At 50.3% G+C, this 22,768-nt stretch overlaps 1 protein-coding gene across 1 annotated transcript in view; it reads right to left on the bottom strand.

Moving 5' to 3' along the window:
- Positions 1-22,768, bottom strand: part of MPRIP (myosin phosphatase Rho interacting protein) — a 130,736-nt gene that overhangs the window by 29,737 nt on the left and 78,231 nt on the right. Inside the window, exons 8-15 of the mRNA XM_060202494.1 lie at positions 18,636-18,777; positions 17,783-17,896; positions 16,479-16,535; positions 15,359-15,427; positions 9,123-9,212; positions 6,194-6,303; positions 2,710-3,274; positions 845-961 (exon numbers count right to left, since the gene is read on the bottom strand). Coding sequence (XP_060058477.1) covers positions 845-961; positions 2,710-3,274; positions 6,194-6,303; positions 9,123-9,212; positions 15,359-15,427; positions 16,479-16,535; positions 17,783-17,896; positions 18,636-18,777 — 1,264 coding nt within the window. The remainder of the gene's footprint in view (positions 1-844; positions 962-2,709; positions 3,275-6,193; positions 6,304-9,122; positions 9,213-15,358; positions 15,428-16,478; positions 16,536-17,782; positions 17,897-18,635; positions 18,778-22,768) is intronic.

The following is a 22,768-nucleotide window of genomic DNA, read 5'->3' on the forward strand; positions in this document are numbered from 1 at the left end:
TCCATGACCAAGGCTGGGGTGCAGTGGGGTGCAAGTGTCCACACAGCAACCCCTCAGCATCAGGAAGCACTGAGGGTCAGTGTCTATAGGCAAGGGGGCAGATGCTGAGGGGAGGAAGCACTGGTAGGGCTGGGCTTGAACCCGGGACCCTGACTCTAGTGCTGCACTCCTCTCTGTAGTCATGGCATAAGAATGGGAGAGTTCTCCGTCCTGCCCCCCAGTCTGCTCCCCAGCACTCATTAGTGAGAGGCGTCTCTCCACTACCATGTCAGTGCCAACAAATATGACTGCTTGCTTACACTCCAGAGCAAGCTTGGGATCCCCAAAGTGGCCTGACTAGGGGGCATCCAGGACACAGGCACCAAAAGCTCTACTAGAAGACACTCTAGTGGAGTGGGCTCTCAGCTCAGGGCTAGGGGCTGTGTCCGCCCATCATGCAATATCAGCCTAGACAGGCAGCAGGAAGCAGAGTCCCCAGGCTGGTGGAGGTGGCCCAGGTCTATCATGCGGATCTATACAAGCAGGGTCAGGAGACCAACTGTGCTTCTACCATGAAAACTATTGGAAATAATGTGCAGATACACGGTGCTCACAGTCTATACCATGACAGGCCTCACTCTCTACACTCTAGTAAGTAGTAAATAGTAGCACATACTCAGAAAGAATCCCTAGTACCAAAGTGGAAGACTGCTGGGATTATTTACTGAAAAACTGAGAGGTTTCAGGCAGACTCCCCAAAGCTGAGGCCAGGAGGGAGACTCCCACACAGTCAGGCTTTGCACATTCTCAGTCTGCCTGGGCCTTTGGCACTGCAGCCCCGAGTGCCGGCCCCCAATAGCCCTACCTGTAGGACGTAGCCTTCCCGGGCACTCTGCTCTCGGCCCAGTGCCACCCTCAGCTGGTCCTGCAGAAGCCGATTCTGCTCCAGAAGGTCCGAGGCCTCCTTCTGGCTCTGCTCCAACTATTGGAAAAAGATATTGTAAGTAACATGATGGCAATAAGCAGGAGCAGCATGGCCACACAGACCTGTGCTGGCCATTTCTGACTGCCCCACAGAGGGTGAGCTAGCCTGGCCTTATCTGCAGCACTCAGAGCTGAAGTTCTTAGCTCAAGCCATGAGTGACATGGCTGACTACTAGACTCTAGATAATTGCTTCACTCCAGGTCTTGCTTTGGCTTCCATCTCAACAACTGCAGGACCAGTCTCATACAATGGATTTCATATGAGAGTCTGTTTACAAAAAGGGGTCCACACAGAAGTTGAAAAACAAGATCAGAAGAGAAAACACAAGTAGAACCTGAACTGGAGTTGGTGTATTGCACCAAAGTAAAAGACTCTGGAGTGGGGGGAAGAGTACAGGTCCAAAAAGGGTGACAGAGGACTTAGTGGGGATTGTACTGTTATGTGGAAAACTAAGAAATGTTATGCATGTACAAACTATTGTATTTACTGTCAAATGTAAAACATTAATCCCCCAATAAAGCAGCAAAACACACACACACACACACACACACACACACACACACACACAGGGGTCTACAGAGCGTAAGAAGCAAGCAAGCTAATTCACATACTTTGTGCTTTTAAAAGCTTTGGGTTCAGTCACTCATCCTCCAATGCTTTCCAAACATTCCTAAGGTACCCATAGAAGATGAGCCATGTTGCTGCTGTGGCTGTGTAAGCAGGGCACTAGGGGCTGGGCTGCAGGGGGCAGAGACCCCAGGGCTTCAGGTACTGTTGCCAAAAATGCAAACTCATGCTACATGTGTAGTCCACTCTGGAAGCTTAGCAAGGTGAATTTGAACCGTTTTCTTTTGCATCATGCCTTTAACAGTGTATTAATAGGTGTAGAATGTGGTGAAAAACTAAAGTATTGATATCAGTGATAAAAATATCAGCCTCAAGAATTTAATAAGCCTGGGAAAAAATGAGGCGTGGAGGCAGGACAAAGTGGCAAGTCTAATGTTACACACTGACACATGGAGCTGATGTGTTCTAAAAGCAGGCACTGTGGGAACACAAAAACTCTAGCACTGCCCTTCCTTGGTCATGGGATGCTCTGCTCAGATTTATGAATCCTTTGTGGAAGCTCCCCAGGCTTAACTTCTGGATGTGTTTTCATGAAGCTCACATCCCTGTAGCAGGGGCTGGCGTGCTCACCTCTGCATCTGGTTCATGGAGGCCTGCTGGGAGAAAGGCCCACCAATGCCAGGAGACAAGTTAAGGGGACCTGTATCCTGCAGCATGGTGGGAAGCACCTGCCTGGCCTTCTAAATGCAACTGGGATATTTTGCATCTGGAATATCTAGGATTGAGTTCTGCCTCTCACTGCCTGCCTCAAAAGCCCATTGAGCCTTCCCTGGCCTCTAGCTTCAGCCCTCATAACTCTAGCTGGCCTAGTGCAGAGGGAACTCTATCTCTGTCCTCTCCTACCTGAAATAGGGCAGACCACTGAGCTGGGTTCTGGAGCCACAATGGCCTCAGCTGTGGCCACACCAGGACCTAGATGGCAGTGGCATACCTCATGGAGAATCCTGTCCTTGGAAAGGGCACTCTCCGAGTGACCCTGCTAGAGCTGGCATGCCTACCTCTCAGTGGCTGCCCTGTACCCTAAGGACTTGCCTGCCTACGCACTTGCCCTGCTGTGTCCTGGGGCTGGGTTGGTCCCCTCAAACCCACCCTCCACCTTCGGCCTCTGGGGCAGTCACCTCTTTTTCCAGTAGGGAGGTGAGCTCATGGGTGGGGAGCCGGTCATTTCCATCCTCAATGGAGGGCAGGTGTAAGGGGGCAATGGGCACTTGCTTCTCCTCCCGGAGAGGCGTGGTCTCCACCTGATGCCACCGCTGCTCAATTTCCACATGGACATTTTGTGCCCTGAGGTTAGGGGGCCCAGGCAGCCCAGGACTCCGGTCCACCTCCATGCGCAGGGTCGGGTCTTCAGTGCCCAGGCCGTCCACAGCGTCCAGCACCCCGAAGCGTTTGCGCCGCTCCTCCCGCCGCCGGGCTCGCTCGCGTTCCAGCTCCCCTGACTCAGTGTTGGGCCGGGCCTCAGGTACCCCGGTGGCATTGGCACGCTCCTGGGCCAACACCTGCTGGATGGGGCGGAACTCAGCCCAGTCAAAGGTCTTGGAGCGGCCCTCCCTTCGTCGCTCCCGTGCCCGGCTGCGCTTCTGTTCTGGGTCTGGCTCCCCATGCTCTGCCTCCTGCCTCTCACTTGGCCGCTGGCAGGTCTCAAAGGAGCTGCTGCTCCGACTCCTCTCCTCTGGCAGTGAGCTAGAGCAGACCAAAGGGGCTGTTAGTGTGGCCCATGCTCACCCCCCCTTACCTGCAGAGGCTTCTTTCATTGTCATCCCCACACACCTGCTCAGTTTTAGCAGCTGTTTCTGCAGTAGAAAGGAACATCTGTTCCCTCTCCCCCAGGGAACCCAGAGCTGGTGCTGTGTGGGGGTAGCAAGGAAGGCCCATTAGCACCTGAGGCCCCTGGCTGAAGAGGTGCTACCCCAGGTTGATGAGGCATAGGAACCCTGTCCACTCAAGAGCCCAGCTCAGACACCTGTAGCGGGACACTGGCCCTGGGGCACAGTGAGAAGTAGACAAAATGAGTGAGGCAGGCCTGCTTCCCTCATGCTGGAAGAATCACTCTGGCAGGAGCATTAAAGTCAAGTTCTGAGAACACCTGTGACCCAGGGGCCCCACAGCCCAACCACACAGAGAGCACCACCCCATCACTTCCATGAGAGACACTATGAGGAGACACACCCAGCAGGGAGTGCTTGCCTTTCTCCAAACTGATTAGAACAAGGACTACTGAAGCAGACTTGTATTGGTGAGGGTACGGTACAGGGGCTGCAGTCATGAGGCAGTGAGGAAGGTCGGAGTAGAATGAATTCAGGTCATCCTTATCCTTAGGGAGGCCCCCAAGCCCTCAGCAAAGAGCTATAGGTCACCGGGGATGAACAGGGCCTGTGTGCAAGGGTGCTCCTGGCAGCACTTTCATTTAAACGGGGCCAAAGAAAATGTCATCACCATCCTAGGGGGGTGGTGGCATCTGTCTTCACAGATGAATAGTGAAAATCAAAGTACCTCTGAGCAGAGGGCCCTCACATTTCCGCTTTAAGCCCACATGGGCATCTGGACAGTAGTGCTTACGACACTTCCGCACTCCACAACATTGAGGCTTGGCCCCACCACCTTCCATTTGGGGAGTGTGTGTGTGGGGGGTAGTGAGGGCATGGGGACCAGAGAGCTGCCGCCACACTAGGACTGGCCACAATCTCTGACAGGAAGCCCCTGCAACACCCCATACAATTGGGGGAGTCATAGCACTCCCTGAATAGGCACCTCCAATACCCTCATCTATCTAATAATTTCACAGGTATTCTAGAACCTGTGGGCACTAAGACTCTTATCGATGGGGCTCAGTGCCTACACTACAAATCCACTGCTCCTGGAGGCCATTTTTCCTGTTTTGCTGCTCTTGTTGTTGTTGGATAGGATAGAAAGAAATTGAGAGAGGAGGGGAAGATGGGGGGGGGGGGAAGACACCTGCAGACCTGCTTCACCACTTGTGAAGCTACCCCCCTGCAGGTGGGGAGCCAGGGGCTTGAACTGGGATCCTTACGCCAATCCTTGTACTTCACGCCTTATGCACTTAACCCACTATGCTAGACTCCTAAATTCTTATCAGATCATAAAAGCCTACACTATTTGTGAGAACAGTGCTGATTGCCAAAGGGAGAGGACACAGAATTGTGATATGGGTGCATTATCACCTTAGAATCTTATAATAATTTAGCAGACTATTATCAGATCACAAATGAAAATTTTATATACATCTTGCACTGGGTCTTAAAGGAGGCTCAGTGGCAAAGAACAAGCCTTGCATATGTGAGGTCCTGAGAGTGATCCATGGCACTGCAGAAACAAACCAGAACAAAAGAGAAGTAGAATGTCATAAATGCTGAGAACTCTCGTGGCATCTCAGCCACTGTGAGATGAGCATGGAGGTGGGGGACGTAGGTAAGGCAGGGTGCCCTGAGCCTTGGGAAGCACTGACTCTGAGGTCTAGCCAGGAAGATGCCTTCAGCTCCAACATACAGGAGCAACATGTGGGACCCTGTGAGGCATCCCCCAGAGCCACATGGAAGCTGAGGGGCAGGAAGCATGCCAGCTGGGGAGGCAAGTTCCTGAGCCCAGTGTGCACACAAATGTGCCACCAGGTCCATGTGAGATGTCCTAGAGCTGCCATGCCCACCAGGACTCTGACCTGCTGCATGGACCACCCCAGGCACACAGAGGGGACCCAAGGACCATAAGTATCCATCTCCCAGACTCCCAGCAACTGGGGGGTGGTGGTGGTGGTGTCCCCCAATGGTTTCTCTCCAGGAAGGTGGGAATATCAGTCCCTCTGCTTCTGATGAGACCAGGCAGCTCCTGGGATACAGGGGACAGAGCCTCAGGAGGACTACTGTCATGCCCATTGCAGAAGGTCCTCACTCCTGATGGCATATCCAAGGGCCAGGCCTGGCACCATCTCTGTTTCACTGGCACAGGAACAACCATGCTGCTGTGTGTTAAACTGATGGGGGAACAAACTGGTGACACCAAAGAGGAGAGAAGTAGTATAGAAGGGTGACTGTCCTTACTCCCATGCAGTGGGCACAGAGTCACTAGATAGGAAACCAGGACTAAACAGAGATTTAGCTTGGTCATAGCTGTTGCAGGCCACAAAGGTGCCTGTGGGACACAGAGCCCAGAAAGGTCAACAAGTACAGGACCCAGGGAAGGAGAACTTGGACCCACTGTCCTGTACACTGGGCCGTTCTCCCCTCCCTTTGACACTGAAAGCTAACAGAAGGAGCGGGGGGAAGCAGTGGTGGTGGTAGTGGTGGTGGTGGTGGTGGCGGCACACAGTGACCCATGAGGCAGGAGAACCACTAGTGTTGAGTTTTCCAAGGTGGACTCTGGTCCCAGGTCCCTCAGGTTTTCTTGGTTGCACAGAAATCTAATAAGCAGAGGAAGGAGTGAGAAAGCCCAGGGGCTGAGGTTGGGGGCAGGGGTGGGGCTCAGTGCCAGGGCATCCTGACAGACCAGGGAAGCAGTAGGCCATGAGCAGGGCCAGCCACCCACAGAAGGACAAGGCCACAGAGAAATGAGGTGGCGGCAGCTCCCTGGACAGCCCTGCAGTCTCACCTTGTCACATCTGGGGCAGAGGTGGGATGGACATGCTTCATGATGGTCTGGATCCAGTTCCGCCGGATGCCTGATGTCATAGCGGAGAGAGTGAATTCGCCCTCCTTTGTCTACAACAGACCAGGCATTAGCAGTGACCATAGTCTCCCCACCTGCAAAGTGAGCCCCGCTGACAAGGCTGAGGCCTGGGGGGGGGGGGTGTCTCAGGGTTGGATGCTCCACGGGTATGGACACACACACACAGGAGGGCAGAGGGTCAGCCAAGGCGGGTGCTGAGTGAGACTAAGGCAAAGAGCCCTGCAAAGGACCAACATACAGTCAGACAAGGCCCACATGCCCTGCTCATCAAAGAGCTCAGAACAGGGAGGGGAGGGAGAGTCCCACAACACATCCCTGAATCAGGCAGCCTCACACATCAAGTAAAGAGGACCCGGAGAGGTGAGGGGTCAGGTGCTGGGTTACTGACTTGATAGGTGGATGGTCTGGGTGGGTGTACTTCTCTACAAAGCTGAAAAATGGGCAGACAGATCTGCAAGGAGCAAGGAATTGCGAGAGGCACCTGAGAGGTAAGGGGGTGGTGTGCAGTGGCCTCTGATGGCATGTGGGGAGAAAATGGGACAATGCTTAGATGTCCAGTTGTGGTGAGTGCTGAATATCAGTCAAGATAGAGGAGCACACAGAAGTAGTGGGTAAAGTGTCGGACCTGAGAGCATGAGGTCCCGGGCTGGACCTCCAGCATTGAGTGTACCAGAGTGATGCCCTGGCTCTTTTTCCTCTTCTTCCTCTCATGTTAAATCAATCAATCTTTTAAAAAAGGGGGGGGAGAGTGTCCAATGGTGGGCCGAGGAGCTGTTTTAAGAGGGGAGGGTGTCCTGGCAGGGCAGAGGACAGGCCAGGGGACACAGCACAGCTGGTCGATGCCCCCTAAGAGGGGACCAGGGTGACAGTCAGTTCCCTCCCTGCTTCTTCACTCACATGACATCGCTGCTGTCTAAGCTGGCTAGGTTGTTCAGAGCAGATGCATTGGCAAAGGGATGGGCACTGGCAAGGTGAGCACTCATAGCACAACCTGGCCCTGACCTCACCTCTACCCTGCCTCACTGAGACCCCATCTTCCTGACCCTCCCTGAACTCCATGGCCTGCTTGCCAGGGCTGCTGCCTCTCCTGCCTGTGGGTGTTCCCAGCTACAACACACTCACTCTTTCCCATGAGCTCATCTCTTGCCTCCAACAGATCCTCACACCTCCAGGCCCATACCTGTGGCTGCCTGTTTAGCAACATTCTTAGAAAGCCCACAGCAGCCCCCAACATAACATCATGCAAAATGCCAGAGGCCCCTTTCCTTCTGAGATGTTGCTACTCCTGCCAAGCTGGGAAAAAGGCTAACACCTGGCTCCTTTTCTACAGGGCATCCTGCTCGCCTTTCCTGTCCTCCACTGAGCTAGTCAGCTTGGCCTCCATCCCCCTGGCTGTGCCTGTCCTGCTTAAGTGTCTTGATAAACCACAGCACATCCCAATAGACTCTCCTCCCCAAAGTCTATGCTATTCTGGGCAAGGGATGGCCAAGCCAGAAAAATCAGTTATGACATCAAGGGCTGTGGCTGCTGAAACCAACCAGCAACAGGGAGGGCTGGAGATCATGTTCAGCCACGTAGACAATCTAGCCAACAGAGATGAGTACAAAGGATCAGGGAGTCTGGGCAAGGGCAAGCCATGGGAGTCATGGCATGGGCAAGCTCCTTATGCTGGCAGTGCCCAAATACTTCCCCTGTAAGTGTCCAGCGGGCATGGCCCCTGAGGACATGGCAGCCTCCTGCTTGGTCCAGCCCAGAGCAATTCCTCATGTGTCCCAATAGAGCTGGTTCTTATTTGTACATTTGTACCTTTCTGCTACAAGGAAAGCTCAGTTCCTAGTGCTATCCTGTGCAACTGTGGTTCTGGGCCCCCACTAAACTTGCTGTTGGTGTCAGATGTGGCAGTCATGGAACTGTGTCCTAACCTCAAGCCTGCTGATTTTCCAGGAAGCCCTTGAGCCACCAGCTTTCTTAAAAAGGCTGGTGGGAGCTTTTTATCTAACGGGTTATAGTTCTGAGTGAGGGCAGTGGTGTGCTCATCTGAGTCTCCATAGAGGGGAAAAAGACTTGAGTGGGTCAAAGAGTGAATAAGTGCAAGAATAAGTAAATAAGAATCCAACACTTGGAGGTTTAAATAATTAATACTGTCATCTTATCCCACATATCTCATATATTGCCAACTGTCCTTTAACTACAATATTTAAAAAAGGGCAACCAAGTAGGCAGGAAATAGCTCATGCGACAGAGTACACATTTCATCATGAGGATCTGGTCCAAGTCTCTAGCCACCACATGAAAAGCTTCAGAAGTGGTGATATGGTACTGCCACCTCATTCTTTGTTTCTTGTTTTTCTGTCTATTTGCCTGTCTCTCATCCTCTATCTAAAAAATGAAAAGGAAAAAAAGAAAAAAGAAAAAAGGCTCACCAGGAGCACTGGATTTGTGCCGACAAGAAGCACTAATGGTAATCCTGGTGGCAAAAACAAAAATGGAGTGTTCTGGGAGGTGGTGCAGTGGATAAAGCATTGGACTCTCAGGAATGAGGTCCTGAGTTCAAACCTTGGTAGCACATGTGCCAGAGTGATGTCTGGCTCTTTCTCTCTCCTATGTTTCTCATTAATAAATAAAATCTTTTTTAAAAAATGGAGTAAAAAGCTTCTAGAAAGTCTTGGGAAGATGTTAATGTTGAATTTTTTTGTTGAGACTCTTAGGTTAGGGCACCATGGGACAGGGAAGGGAAAGCAGGTATCAACACAGATGAAAGAGCAAGCTGCCCAGGATGTCTTCACAGGACCGCCAACTCTCAAGAAGAGGCTCATTCCCACACCACCACACTCAGACTCCCCAGGCTTACATGTATCTGAAAGCCATAGTTTCTCTGGACTGGATACTCTGTGACTTCATAACATGTGGACAAGTCAATTTCTCCATCCAGGTCAGCTGCCTGCAGAGAGATGAGAGAAGCCTGAGGTCCAGAACATGAAAGCCAGCTCTTGCAAGAGCAAGAGCAAACTTCCACATTGGCTTTTCTTCTTGCTAATGTGGGGTTTCACTGCTCCAGATCAACTTTTTCTGAGAGAAAAAGAGAGGAGAGAGAGAGTGAGAGCGAGAGAGAGAGAAAAGGAGACCGGTAGACAGATACCACAGTACCAAAGCTTCTCCCAGTGTGTTCAGGCTTGAACCTGCGTCATGTATTGGCTTTGTTTTTCACATGTACACATGGAGGAAACTTTCTGCCCCACTGTCTGGAAGCACAGAAGCCAGGTTTATATGAGCTTCCAGCGAAAGATTCACTTCTCAATGAGCTGATGCAGGAAGGCAGATGCCTTCACATCCTGAAAATACTAGGAACCCAGAAAGCTTTTGTTGGCTTTAAGTGATGATATTTACCATGTTAGAAAAAACAAAACAAAATGCTGAAACAATTTCAAGAATGCACACAAACTAATTTTGTTTTAATTAAAAATATTTTTAAATGCTAGCAAGAGACTTCTGAAACTCACTTTGTTTTTTTAAAGATACAGATGGTAGTGCAGCAGGTTAAGTGTACATGGTGCAAAGCGTAAGGACCAGCATAAGGATCCTAAGCGGTGAAGCAGGTCTGCAGGTGTGTCTGTCTTTCTCTCCCCCTCTCTGTCTTCCTCTCCTCTCTCAATTTCTTTCTGTCCTATTCAACAACAATAACAGCAATGATAAACAATAAGGGTAACAAAAGGGAAAAAATAGCCTCCAGGAGCCATGGATTTGTGGTGCAGGCACTGAGCTCCAGTGATAACCCTGAAGGGGGGGGGGAGAGGTATAGATAGGGCAGAAAGAGAGAAAGAGAGAGAGCAGGATTATCCATTTTTGTGTCTGTACTGAATCTGGTGTCTTGTTTGAGTTGAGAGATGTGAAGATTTATACCAAAAGGCACTTGGAAAAACAAGTATTTTTCAGATAGTTGTGGCTATTTTTTGAAAAGTGGCTGTTTGCAAAAAGGTTAATTACTAGGTTGAGTCTAAAACCCTATCAGTGAACTTTTAATACTTAGATCCATTAAAATCCATAACCCTCTGAGTGGGTCCCCATGCATGGTCTCCCATTATGTATTTGGAAGATAGAGAATTACGCATAAATCTCAAATACTCTTCTCTTTAGAAAAGAGAAAAATGTGTCAGAATGACCATCTACTTCATCAGGAGAGTGTGAGCAAAGGGAAACCATCAAAGTTGTGATAGCAAAGAACATTTTTCAAAGTCTCAATTTTCCTTGAAAGCTTAAACTGTATTACTGACTACATAAATCCTGTCAGATGCTCTCCCCTAAGGGGATAGATTCCCTCAATTACTTTTTTTTTCTTTCTTTTATTTGTAAAATAGAAAATATCGACAAAACCATAGAATAAGAGGGGTGAAATTCCACACATTTCCCACCACCAGAGTTCCGTATTCCATCCCTTCCATTGGAAGCTTTCCTATTCTTTATCTCTCTGGGAGCATGGACTCAGGGTCATTATGAGGTGCAGAAGGTGGGAGGTCTGGTATCTGTAATTGCTTCTATGATGGACATGGGCATTGACAGGTTGATCCATACTCCCAGGCTGTTCCTATCTTTCCTTACTGGTGCAGGGCTCTGGAGAGGTGGGGTTCCAGGGTACACTGGTGAAGTTGTCTGTCCAGGAGAATCAAGTTAACATCATGGTAGCATCCGCAACTTGGTGTTTGAACGTGTATTCCTTTGCTTCCTCCTTTCTTGTGGGACTCGGTTCAGTAGTTCTTGTAAGGCGGGGTTGATTGTGGCAAATTCCTTTAGTTCTTGAATATTTGAGAAAACCTTTATTTCTCCCTCATATTTGAAGGATAATTTTGCAGGATACAATATTCATGGCTGGAATTCCCTCTCCTTTAGAACTTTGAATATGTCATTGCACTCTCTCCTGGCTTCTAGAGTTTGTAAAGAGAAATGTGATGAAAGTCTTATAGCTCTGCCTTTGTATGTAACTTCTTTTTTTTAAAATTTATTTATTTATTTATTTTTCCTTTTGTTGCCCTTCTTATTTAACATTGTTGTGGTTATTATTGTTGTTGTTATAGATGTTGTTGTTGTTGTTGGATAGGATAGAGAGAGATAGACAGAGATAGACAGAGGATAGAGAGAGGAGGGGAAGACAGAGAGGGGGAGAGAAAGACAGACACCTGCAGACCTGCTTCACCACTTGTGAAGCAACTCCCCTGCAGGTGGGGAGCTGGGGGCTCGAACCGGGATCCTTAAGCCAATCCTTGTACTTTGCACCACATGCGTTTAACCCGCTGTGCCACTGCCCAACTCCTTATATATAACTTCTTTCCTCTTCCTAGCAGCCAGCAAAATTTTTTCCTTGTCGGTGAGTTTTGATAGTTTCACAACAATGTGCCTTGGCATTGGTCTTTTTGTATTTGTAAATCTGGGTGATCATTCTGCCTCTTGGATGAGAATGTTCTGGTGGTTTCCTAAGTGAGGGAAGTTCTCAGCTAAAATTGCTCTGAAAAGGGACTCTGGGTCTTTGGCCTTGTCCTCCTCTTCAGATACACCTATTACTCTTATATTCGACCTTTTGATGGAATCTGCAATTTCACAGAGAGTTGCTTCAGTCTTTCTAAAACATTCCTCTCCCTCATCTTTGAATTGAAAGAGTATCTTCTGGACTGGAGATTATTTCTTCTGAATGTGTAGATATATTTTCTAAGCCTTATACCTGGGCATGGGTTGTAGTTAGGGTGTCTTTTACTCCCTGGAGTTCTGACTGAAGTTCCTCTTTCAAGAATTTAGTGAAGAGTTGGGTGGTAGTGCAGCAGGTTAAGTGCAAGTGGCACAAAGCCCAAGGACTGGCGTAAGGATCCCGGTTCGAGCCCCTGGCTCCCCACCTGCAGGGGAGTCGTTTCACAGGTGGTAAAGCAGGTCTGTAGATGTCTATCTTTCTTTTCCACTCTCTGTCTTCCCCTCCTCTCTCCATTTCTCTGTCCTTTCTAACAACGACGGCATCAATAACAACAACAATAATAACTACAACAATAAAACACAAGGGCAACAAAAGGGAAAATAAATAAAAAGAATTTGGTGATTCTGTTATAAGTTCATCGCTCATGTGTTTTAATTCCATAGTAACATGCTCTTTTAATTCTTGCTTAAATTCTTGGAGAGCCCTTATAATGAGCTCTGTGTCATCTGTCTCTGAGAGTCTCTCTAATGCTTTGGATTTCCTCTATTTCATTTCTCTCTGGCTGATATGGCATAGTTGACTGTTTAGTTCTGTTTCTATGCTTGTGCATTTTTTGTGCTGGTTACTGATGGCCAGCAGGTGATCTCTAGGTTTCTATTGTGATCTCTAGGTTTCTCTTATTTGTATGATCTGCAGAGTGTGGCAAGTGGGATGGGGTGTGGGTGGGGGGGTTTGCTTTGGGCTGTCTTGCAGTCACAAATGCCATTTTATGTTGTGTCCTTGCCTTGAATTCAGAAGGCTAATGCTTCCCTGAGTAAAAGAGTGAGAGGTTTTTTTTAAAAAAAATATTTATGGGAGTTGGGCAGTAGCACAGCGGGTTAAGTGCATGTGGGGCAAAGAGCAAGGATCGGGTGTTAGGATCCAGGTTCAAGCCCCAGCTCCCCACCTGCAGGGAGGTCGCTTCACAGGAGGTGAAGCAGGTCTACAAGTGTCTATCTTTCTCTCCCTCTCTCTGTCTTCCCCTCCTCTCTCTACTTCTCTCTGTCTATCCATCAACAATGACATCAATAATAATAATGACTACAACAATAAAAAAACAAGGGCAACAAAAGGGAATAAATATTAAAAATATATTTATTCATTCCCTTTTGATGCCCTTGTTGTTTCATTGTTGCAGTTATTATTGCTGTTATTGATGATGTCATTGTTAAGTAGGACAGAGAATGGAGAGAGGAGGGGAAGACAGAGAGGGGGAGAGAATGACAGACACCTGCAGACCTGCTTCGCCGCCTGTGAAGCGACTCCCCTGCAGGTGGGGAGCCTGGGGCTCGAACCAGGATCCTTAAGCTAGTCCTTGCGCTTTGCGCCACGTGTGCTTAACCTGCTGTGCTACTGCCCAACTGAGAGGTTTTAAGCCCCTGTCTCTTTATTTCTGACACTAGAAACAATGTTACTTGCTTGCTGTGCTTAAAGTGAAATCATCAAAATGGCCCGGCTCAGCATCTGCACTGCCCAGAGCTCTGATTTAACTTTGCTGTTCTTCAACCCGCGCCCATGCCTCTTTTCACTCCACCCATCTGAGGCTGCAGAACTTTCAGCTGTAGATTATAACTTCATTTGGGTCTCTTGTTATATTTATTTGTTGTTTTGGGAGAAGAGGTGCTTTGTTCCCAGTTATTCTATGGCCACCCCCTCAATTACTTTTCAAAGAAAAGTCTGCCAAACACCCTGCAGTTGTCCCTACAGGTGGAGATGGTGCTCCTGGGGAAGTAACAGCTGGGTGGCAGTGCAGAAGGACATGAAGCTCCCCAGGCAATAATCACACTGAAGATACAGTCACAAAGACACACCGACTACCATTTCAAACCACAGGACCACAGTGGTCTATGGCCAGTCTTGTCAAATCCCAAGGTTTGGAAATAGCGGTATGCAAGGCCTGAGAATTAACTCCTACAGTTCCATTAAGGCCCTTTCTCTAATGTTGTAGGAGTGTGCCAGTGAAAGGCATTTTACTTGCCCTAGCACCCACCCCACCCCCTGCCAATCAGTGCAAATGCCAATACAATGAAAAAAGGAAAATCCCCTTCATTTTATTATAGTAGTTCTAGGCACCCTCCCACACACAGGGTCTCAGACCACACCCAGAACTGCTGGTCCATGCCTACACAAGCAAACACATCCACTTCTGTCTCCTCGACTTTAGGGCAGCACCAGAGGTCTGCCCCCCAGCACAGTCTATGGCAGCTGCTATTACTAAAACCTTTCCATTGCAGCCCATAAAGAACTCAGTGTGCTTTTAGGTTTTGGGTCTGCAAATACCTCTAACTCACTTCCTTCATATATATATATTATATATCTGAAATATATATATATATCTATATATATATATATATATTTTTTTTTTTTCTAAACTGCTGATTATCAATGCATGTGAGTAACCTGGGTTGTAGACTTCTTTCTTTTTTTTTTTTTGGTGAGGGAAGATATTTGAAGGAAATTTGGAGTGGGACTGTACGGGAAAAGGCAGGAATGATACCAAATTGCTCAAGGAAAGTTCTTTCTTTCTTTTTTTTTAAAAAAAATATTATCTTCATTTATTTAATAGAGACAGCCAGATATTGAGAGGGAAGGGGGAAATGGAGAGGAAGAGACCTGCAGACCAACTCACCATTTGTGAAGCTTTCCCCTTGCTGGGGGTTTGAACCTGGGTCCTTGAGCATTGTAGCATGTGCGCTCAACCAGGTGCACCACCACCCAGCCCCTCAAGGAAAGTCCGTTAGGTGAAGGAGAGAGCCTTTAATGTGTGGTTTAGGACTTTCCATTGGGACCACCAAGTCCTGCTGCCTCACCCTAACCCTTGTGCAGAAGGGACAATATTTCATTCAGTTCACCAACTCTCTTGAGTATTAAAACTTAAGTGTTTTTCACAGTACAGAGAAGAGCAGGGCTTGGAGGGTGGCCTTAGAACTTGAAAAGTTGGGAGTCAGGCGGTAGTGCAGTTGGGTTAAGCGCACGTGGCGCAAAGCACAAGGACTGGCATAAGGATCCCAGTTCGAGCCCCCGGCTCCCCACCTGCAGAGGAGTCGCTTCACAGGTGGTGAAGCAGGTCTGAAGGTGTCTATCTTTCTCTCCCCCTCTCTGTCTTCCCCTCCTCTCTCCATTTCTCTCTATCCTATCCAGCAACGATGATATCAATAACAACAATAATAACTACAATAAAACAACAAGGGTGACAAAAGGGAATAAATAAATATTAAAAAAAAAAAAAGAACTTGTAAAGTTGTCCTTATTATGCTCAGATTCCCACCAGGTGCCCAAGCTGGCAATATGCCATCATTAGAGAGAGGTGACCCAGGAGAAACAGCAATACCAAGAGCCTCTGGCTCCAGTCATGGAGAAGTCGAGAAACTTACCTCCTCAGCCCCTGAGTCCCTGTAGTATCTCAGGCTTTGATCAGCAAGGACAAACCAGTGCTTCTTCCACTGAAAGGGGAGGAAAGGAGACTAAGCTATACCACTCAGCAGAGCACTCACAGTGCCTTGGCGCTCCCCAGCCAGCGTCCTGGGCCTTCCCCAGCACAGGTGAACCAGGGCAGCACTGCCCCACAGTGGTAGAAACTCGGGCCTCTGCTCAGCTCCAGGCCAAGGGTGCTAGATGAGGCAGGGATGAGGCAGCACACAGCCAGGGGTTTTATGACCCACAGTGTGGGGGCCGGTGGACAGTGCTACCCATTCTCCATTTCTACTCTAGAGGCTACAGGTAGACTGGGCCCTCAGAGCCACCAGGTGGCTATGAGGACCCCCTTTCACAGACAGGGATGTGATGAGGAGGGTGTATGTGGGGGGCTGCTGGGGCTCAGTCGCTCCACCCCAAGGAGGCAGCCTGTGAGGCACAGCCCCAAGTAGGCCAGCCAGGTGTGTGCCCACCTATACCTGGCAGGTCAGAACCTGCTTGTTTGATGCCTTAGCTGTCACTAAGTGGCAAGGAAGGAGACTTAACTCTTTAGGGATGGCCAAGGAGGAGAAAGAAGAGGAAGTCTTGGCACAGGGAGCAGGAAAGGAGTGGGGTGGGGGGTGCTCTGTGAGAACCTCTCCTTGGAGGCCTGACTTGCAGGGGTCATTTCCTGTTCAAGTCCTGGAGACTAAACAACCATGGGGCCATTCCCAGGACCATCTGTGTGATTGACTCTGACAGGCTGCTATGTGGGGAAAGGGGGAGGGGTGGGGAGGTCAACCCCACCCCTGGGAAGGCAGGCCTGCAGGTGACCCAGCAGTGCTTTAGGATGCCCCTGCAGTCTTAGGCCACATCCTCTGCAGGTCTCTCCAGAGGCCCCACCACTGCAGAACTGGGGCTGAAAGCAGAGCACCTCCACTTCTCTGATTTGGGGGGTCCACAGGACAAAGGGTCCCATTCACACCTGCACAATGTGGGGGGAGGAACCAGTGCACAAGGTCGGCTGGACCTCATACTTGTTCCCACTCACAGCCCTTAACCTGGTCACTCAGGGGCCAGAGCCCCACCCCTCATGCTTACCTGGCCATCCTCATACTGCTTGGTTAGCCAGCCTTTCTTGAAGTTCAGCAGGTCAGGCTGAGGAAGAAGGGGAAAAGGAGCAGTTCAGAGGAAAGTGTTCGGGTCTTTCAGGTATGGCAAAGAGGAAGGCTGCTGGGGGAGTTACTTGTTTAGGCAAGCAGGGACCAGAAAAGGGGTTTCCTCCACTTGCCGGCCAGACCACACAGCCCCTTGACATCCTGTGGACAGCAGCCATGGGGCTCAGCTGCTAGGAGAGAAGTCCACTGGTGGCAGCCTCAGGCCCACTGGGAGACAGAGAAGATGCCCTAGGCAGTTGTACAACAGTTCACAGGAAGGCCTGCTGTGATGGCAGAAAGGAAAAGCTGGATGTATTCTCGGAAGATACAGGAAGACTGAGGGCAGATGCATGGAGGTGCAGGCCCTGTGGCCCCTCAGTTTTCAGTCTGAATCTCAGACTCCATTTCCCATAAGAAGCAGAACCACTGAGCAGGGGCAGAGCCCCAAATGTAGGGCCTAAAGGGAGCACCATCCCTCAGGCTTTCCGTACCCACGTTGCTCACAGACCCATCAGGACCACCTGTGGCACCTGTCCTGTCTGCATTCCCTATCAGGGCCCATCAAGTCAGTGGCTGCAAAGCTGCAGGCAGTCCTCGCCCTTGCCCTGGGCTCTCTACTTGGCCACAGCATCTTCACCAGGAGTGGACTGGGATCCCTTTTTGCATTCCAAGAATGAGAAGGAAGAGAGGACAGATACACAGTGGCAGGATGGCAACCAGGGGAGAGGTGGCAACAGCCCTGGGCTCCCCGGGAGGCTGAGGACAGACAGGTGTTCCTGGTCATTGTGTCAACACTGCCCTTCAGTCTCAGGGCCTCTGGTTAGCCCTCACTAGCTCTGGGTTCCAGCTGTATTCACCTATTCTTCCCCCCTCCCCCCATTGGCCTCCACAGCTATATCTCAAATAAACTGGAGCAAAGATCTGTTCCCCTCTATGGTGACACATGCTCCCAGCAAGAGGGGCTCCTGTTTCAAGACGTCACAGAAACAAACACCTTAAACAAGAACAGATGTTCTCTGCTTAGGTCCCAAATCCCTGGGGTCAGAACTCCTTGCTTTGGCCTCAGGCCTCCTCCAAGAGAAGGCCAGAGATCAGATTGTCTATTCAGTCTAGGAAAGGGGAAGAAATGCAGCAGCTGTGGACAGGAGGTCTGCTGTGAGGGAAGAACTGGCATGGAGCATGGACAGAAATAGACAGTGATCCTGTGTGACCCAGGGCCAGAGCTCAGTGCATAGGCGCCGGGCTCACCGTCAGGGAGGACTCCGTGGACCTCCTGTCCAGTGACTTGGCTCTTCGGTGTGGAGACAGGGGGGAGGCCGCAGTGTCTGGCAGCGGGGCTGTGGAGGCTTCACTGGTGAGGTCCTGTGGCAGAGAGCAGCCACCAGTCAGTACCAGACCATCAGCTTGGGGGCCAGGATGGAGGTGCCACAGCTCTGGAGGGTCTCCTTCAGATGTGCCATTGCCTCCACTCTCCTGCCTGCCCTCCTCCCCAGCAAGATGAGCCTGGCCCCTGGGCAGTGAGCATCAGGTCAGGCAGTGGACATGCCAGCACACTGCATGAGTCCCAAGAGAAGTTGGGGAGGAAGAAGAAGAGCAGACACAGCATGACCACAAAAGGCAGGTGGCTGCCTTGGAGGACAATGCTGGACATGGACCAGGCCTTGTGAGCTGGGGGGCAGAAGTGAGGGCTACACACTACTCAGAAGAAAGAGGAGGGGAAACCTTCCTATGAGGCGATGCTACCGCACGGGTGGAGAGAGCAGCAAGGCTTCAAGAGCAGGTCTAGGTTAGGGTAGCCTTTAGCAGACAAAGATGAGATTTTGACAAGGAGGATGCAGAAGATGGGCCTTACCCTCAAGTCTCCACTAGCTGGAGGAGGAGGAAACAGAAACAAAGCAAAGGACCTCGAAGTGGATGGAGGAAAGTGGAGCAGAAAGGCACCCCAGGTGTACACTGAAGACCTCTGGGAGGTATGCCACCTCTGGAACTCAAGGACCTCTCCTGGGCTCTCGGCTGGGGCCACATGCCGACTGCGTCCCAGTGGGGTCCAGAGGCACCTCTTAAATGGAGGTGTGGAGCTGCTCGGGCAGCCAGTACTCACCCGCTTCCTGGGGAAGGTCCTTTTTTCACTGCGGCCCTGGCGAGTGTCACTGGAGAGCGAGGGCCCAGCTGACAAGTTGGTCTCCATGTGTTCTGTCTTCTCAATGTCCAAGGCCTCAAATTTCTCAATGACCTGGGACCTCCTATAAGAGAAGACAGGGTTGATGAAGTAGACAGGAGGTTCTCATGGCATCCTGATGGTCTGGTCTGGTGGTGTGGGGGCTCCTAAAGCCAACACCCCACACGTCTGGTGTATAGTTTCTCCAGCCCCTTCAGTGGGCTATGCACACAACACACTTGGCCAAGTGTGCTGACACCCCTCTTTGCCTCCCCTCTCCCCAGAGGCTAGGGCCATGCAGGGGTGAGGGGCAGCTCAGTGTGAGGGGTCTTCACTGTACCTCCCCCTGATCTTTCCTGCCTTCTGGTCCCACAATGGGGGTCCCTGTGTGGCCTGTTGAGGTGACACATTGACAAGCTTATCACCCAGCCTCTCCAAGCCACAGATACAATCAGAAGGCACCCACCACCGGGAGGGAATGGGCCCACCACAGATCATGAGGCAGCCCCCACCCCAGGGCATCCCAATCCAGCAAGGAAAAAAAGCCCATAAATTAATATTGTTTCTGCCAACAGTGGGGGGGGGGGAGAGGGAAGAATAAAAAATCCAGATGAAAACAAAAATAAAGCAAGTTGATTTCTGTAAAAGAGCTGGCCAGCAGCATCGTCAGGCCATCTGTAGCTGGAGACGGAGCTGAGATGGGAGCGAAGCAGCGGAGGGAGGGCGAGGAACATCACAGCGACACAGCAGGAGAGTGGAGGGGACAAGACCTGGAAGAAAACAAGGCTGGGAAATGAATAAACAGAAGAGGACCACTGCTTAAAAATCAAATAATGGTAAGTCAAAATCAAAGGACTCAAGAAATACAACGTCAAGTGGGGGGCAGGTAGGAGCCCACTGCTGTCCCCAAGGTCCCATGGGGTGGGGGCTTAGGAAGACTGCTAACCCAGAGACATCCAGGCCAGCACACTATATTCTGGATAAGTGTTATTTATTGAAGGGTGTCTGAGCCCAGAACTAGACTCAAAGTATCTGTGGAAGGACAGGGGAGTGGGTGCCCTGCTGCCCTGGGCTGTTGCTGTCTTCCCCAGTGGGGCCTGTTCCTCAGCCCTGCAGGGGTGCTGGGGGAGGGCAGCAGGCAGGCTATGTGTGACAGCACAGGAAGTGTGGGAAGCACAAGGAACTTGGGATGAACTCAGCAGGGTTGGCCTGACTGACCATCTGGAGGCACCATATAAGTTCCATGCCCACTTGCAGCACAGAACCCTTCCAACTGGCCCTGGGTCCCAGAAAGCTCCAGGTGGCCCTCAGGGAAAGACACAGCCAAGTAGCAAGCTGATCACATGCCGCAGGACTGCCAGAGACCTCAGGGATGGGGGGTGGGGTGGGGGGTAGGAGGAGGGAGCCTCTCTACACAGAGCAGAACTACATGTCAGCTGCGACAGACCCTGGGAAGTGGGGGCTTCTAACAGCTCCCTGGATGCAAGCGGTCCTGGCAGCACAGAAGAGGTATTGCACCTCTGTCCTGCCTCCTCTCCAGGACCCTGGCCAGACTGCAGGGAGCAGGCCTCAGTGACCAAGAGCCTGGCTGTTGGCATGGTGGGCAGGTAGCTTAAAGGCTCTGGAGCCAGTCTGTGGGGCAGGGCAGGCAGCAGGACCCACAGAGAGGGCTCTATGACCATAGCTGCAAAGGTAAGCTTCTGCTCTACTCAGCGAGGGAGCAGCCAAGCAGAAACATGGGACTTGCATTGAGACAGCAGCCCTGGAAAAGTGATAGCAGCCAGTCAGATGTCATCAGGGGCAGCAACAGAGTGAATATGACAGACCTGAGGACACTGGCACCAGTAGGGAGCCCCTCCCCAGAGTGGCACTGAGCATGCAGAAAGCAAATCTCCAAAGATGGCCCTTCTCAGGCCTCCAGATGCAAGTGTTGAGGGCAAGCGTGCATGCAGGCATGAATCACAGGCTCTACCACACCTTCACAGTCCAGCCTCCTGTTCAGGAGCCCACATGCTCCTGCCAAGCCTTACACACCCTGCCCACCAGCCCCCTAGCTCCCTGGCAAGTCCTTCTACTTAGGTATTTGCTGCAAGACTGGAGGACAGCCTGGCCCAGCCCCAGGTGACATTAGGGGAATAGGGCCTTCCCAACTAAGGGGAAACCTGCTCTGGAATATTCCTGAGCCTCAATCTCTGTCACTGGGAATGGTGACACAGGGTTACCAGCAGGAACCAGCAGTTCTGTCTCCTCTTTCATTTACCTAGGAGTATGGTACATTCTGTTTTCTTTCTTTTTTTTTTTTTTTAATATTTATTTATTCCCTTTTGTGGCTTTTGTTTTTTTTATTGTTGTAGTTATGATTGGTGTCATTGTTGTTGGATAGGACAGAGAGAAATGGAGAGAGGAGGGGAAGACAGAGAGGGGGAGAGAAAGACAGACACCTGTAGACCTGCTTCACCGCCTGTGAAGCGACTCCCCTGCAGGTGGGGAGCCGGGGGCTCGAACTGGGATCCTTATGCCAGTCCTTGTGCTTTGCGCCACCTGCACTTAACCCGCTGCGCTACCGCCCAACTCCCCATTCTGTTTTCTTGACCAGGAACTCTGGATGTTTTTTTTCCTTGTTTTGGAGCTGACCCCCTAAGTAGGTCTATAGCTTGGGACTGTGGGAGAACATGGGCTGGTCTGGTCTTAAGCAAGGAGCCACTTGTGTTGGTTAGACTCTAGTCTAAGTACAGATACTGTGCGGACACTTCTAGAACTTCAGTCCAAACCTCTTTTTGTTTTTCATCAAGAAAGCAAACTTCTCTAGGAAGCTAACACAAACTAGGTTTTCATTTTTTTTTTGTTTTAATTTTTTTAAATATTTATTTTATTTATTTATTCCCTTTGTTGTTTTATTGTTGTAGTTATTATTGTTGTTGTTATTGATGTCGTCATGGAGAGAGGAGGGGAAGACAGAGGGGGGAGAGAAAGATAGACACCTGCAGACCTGCTTCACCGCCTGTGAAGTGACTCCCCTGCAGGTGGGGAGCCGGGGCTCGAACCGGGATCCTTATGCTGGTCCTTACTAGGTTTTCATTTTCCAGAGAACTGTACAAGGAAATTTTTAGAATCATTTAGAGGGATCTGTGGGGGCTCTAAGGCCCTGTTCTGTAGACCTGGGTGACCACTTGGTCTTTGTTGCTGGAGTGACTGGAGCTACTGCTGGGGAGTCTGCTTGTCTAGGTCTGGGTTTAGAGATCTCTGAGATGGACCCTGACTCTTGCCCAGTGATCAGTGAAGTCAATGGAACAAGAGCCGTGAAAGGCAGAGGACTCTTCTCCTTACAGCAGGGGTGGGAAACATCTTTTCTGCCAACATCCATTTGAATATTTATCATTCTCAGGCCACACAAAATGGTCAACTCAAAAAGTAACACTTCATATTGCTATAGAAAAAAAAAAAGCTCCTAAATTTACTGAATTTTGAGTTCCATCTACGGCTGTCTTGGCAGGACCAGATCCAGTGATTTCTCAAACTAGACGTCTCTAACCCTGCCTGACATAGCTGTTACATTCCACACTGCAGACCTTGACACACTGTGTATGTGGCTTCCTGTGGGAGTCCCCCTCTACTCAAAACCTAGGAGGGTCTTTGCCACCATCTGGCTCTCTGAGGTCTCTTCCTCAAGAAAGTGAATATGGGCCCTTGAAAGGAGAGACACAGCCACACAAGGGCCAGGCAACTGAGAGATGCCAGGGCTTCCAGGGCCAGGACTATTAGGACTATGTAGAAAGCAAGTGGCCCTGTTGAACACCCTGGGCCCTGTGACCTTAACATCAGGGTTGCCAGGGCGGGGTTCTGGGTCAAGAGGGGGAATGAACCTCCCTCCCACCCCCAACACATACACAGCCCACTGTGTGCTCTCAAAAGAAGGAAGAACAAGTGTATACCCTCCCCCCTCCAAGGTGTAGGGAGCCTTGTGCTTATGGGCAAGAGGAAGGGCACGTGCGTCTAGGAAGTATGTGAAAAGAGTGCATGAGGGTCCAAGTGAGAGGCTGTGAAAGGGGAGTGCAGTGTGTGTATGTGCACACACA

The sequence above is a fragment of the Erinaceus europaeus genome, chromosome 12 (assembly GCF_950295315.1).
Source record: "Erinaceus europaeus chromosome 12, mEriEur2.1, whole genome shotgun sequence".
Classification (NCBI taxonomy): Eukaryota; Metazoa; Chordata; class Mammalia; order Eulipotyphla; family Erinaceidae; genus Erinaceus; species Erinaceus europaeus.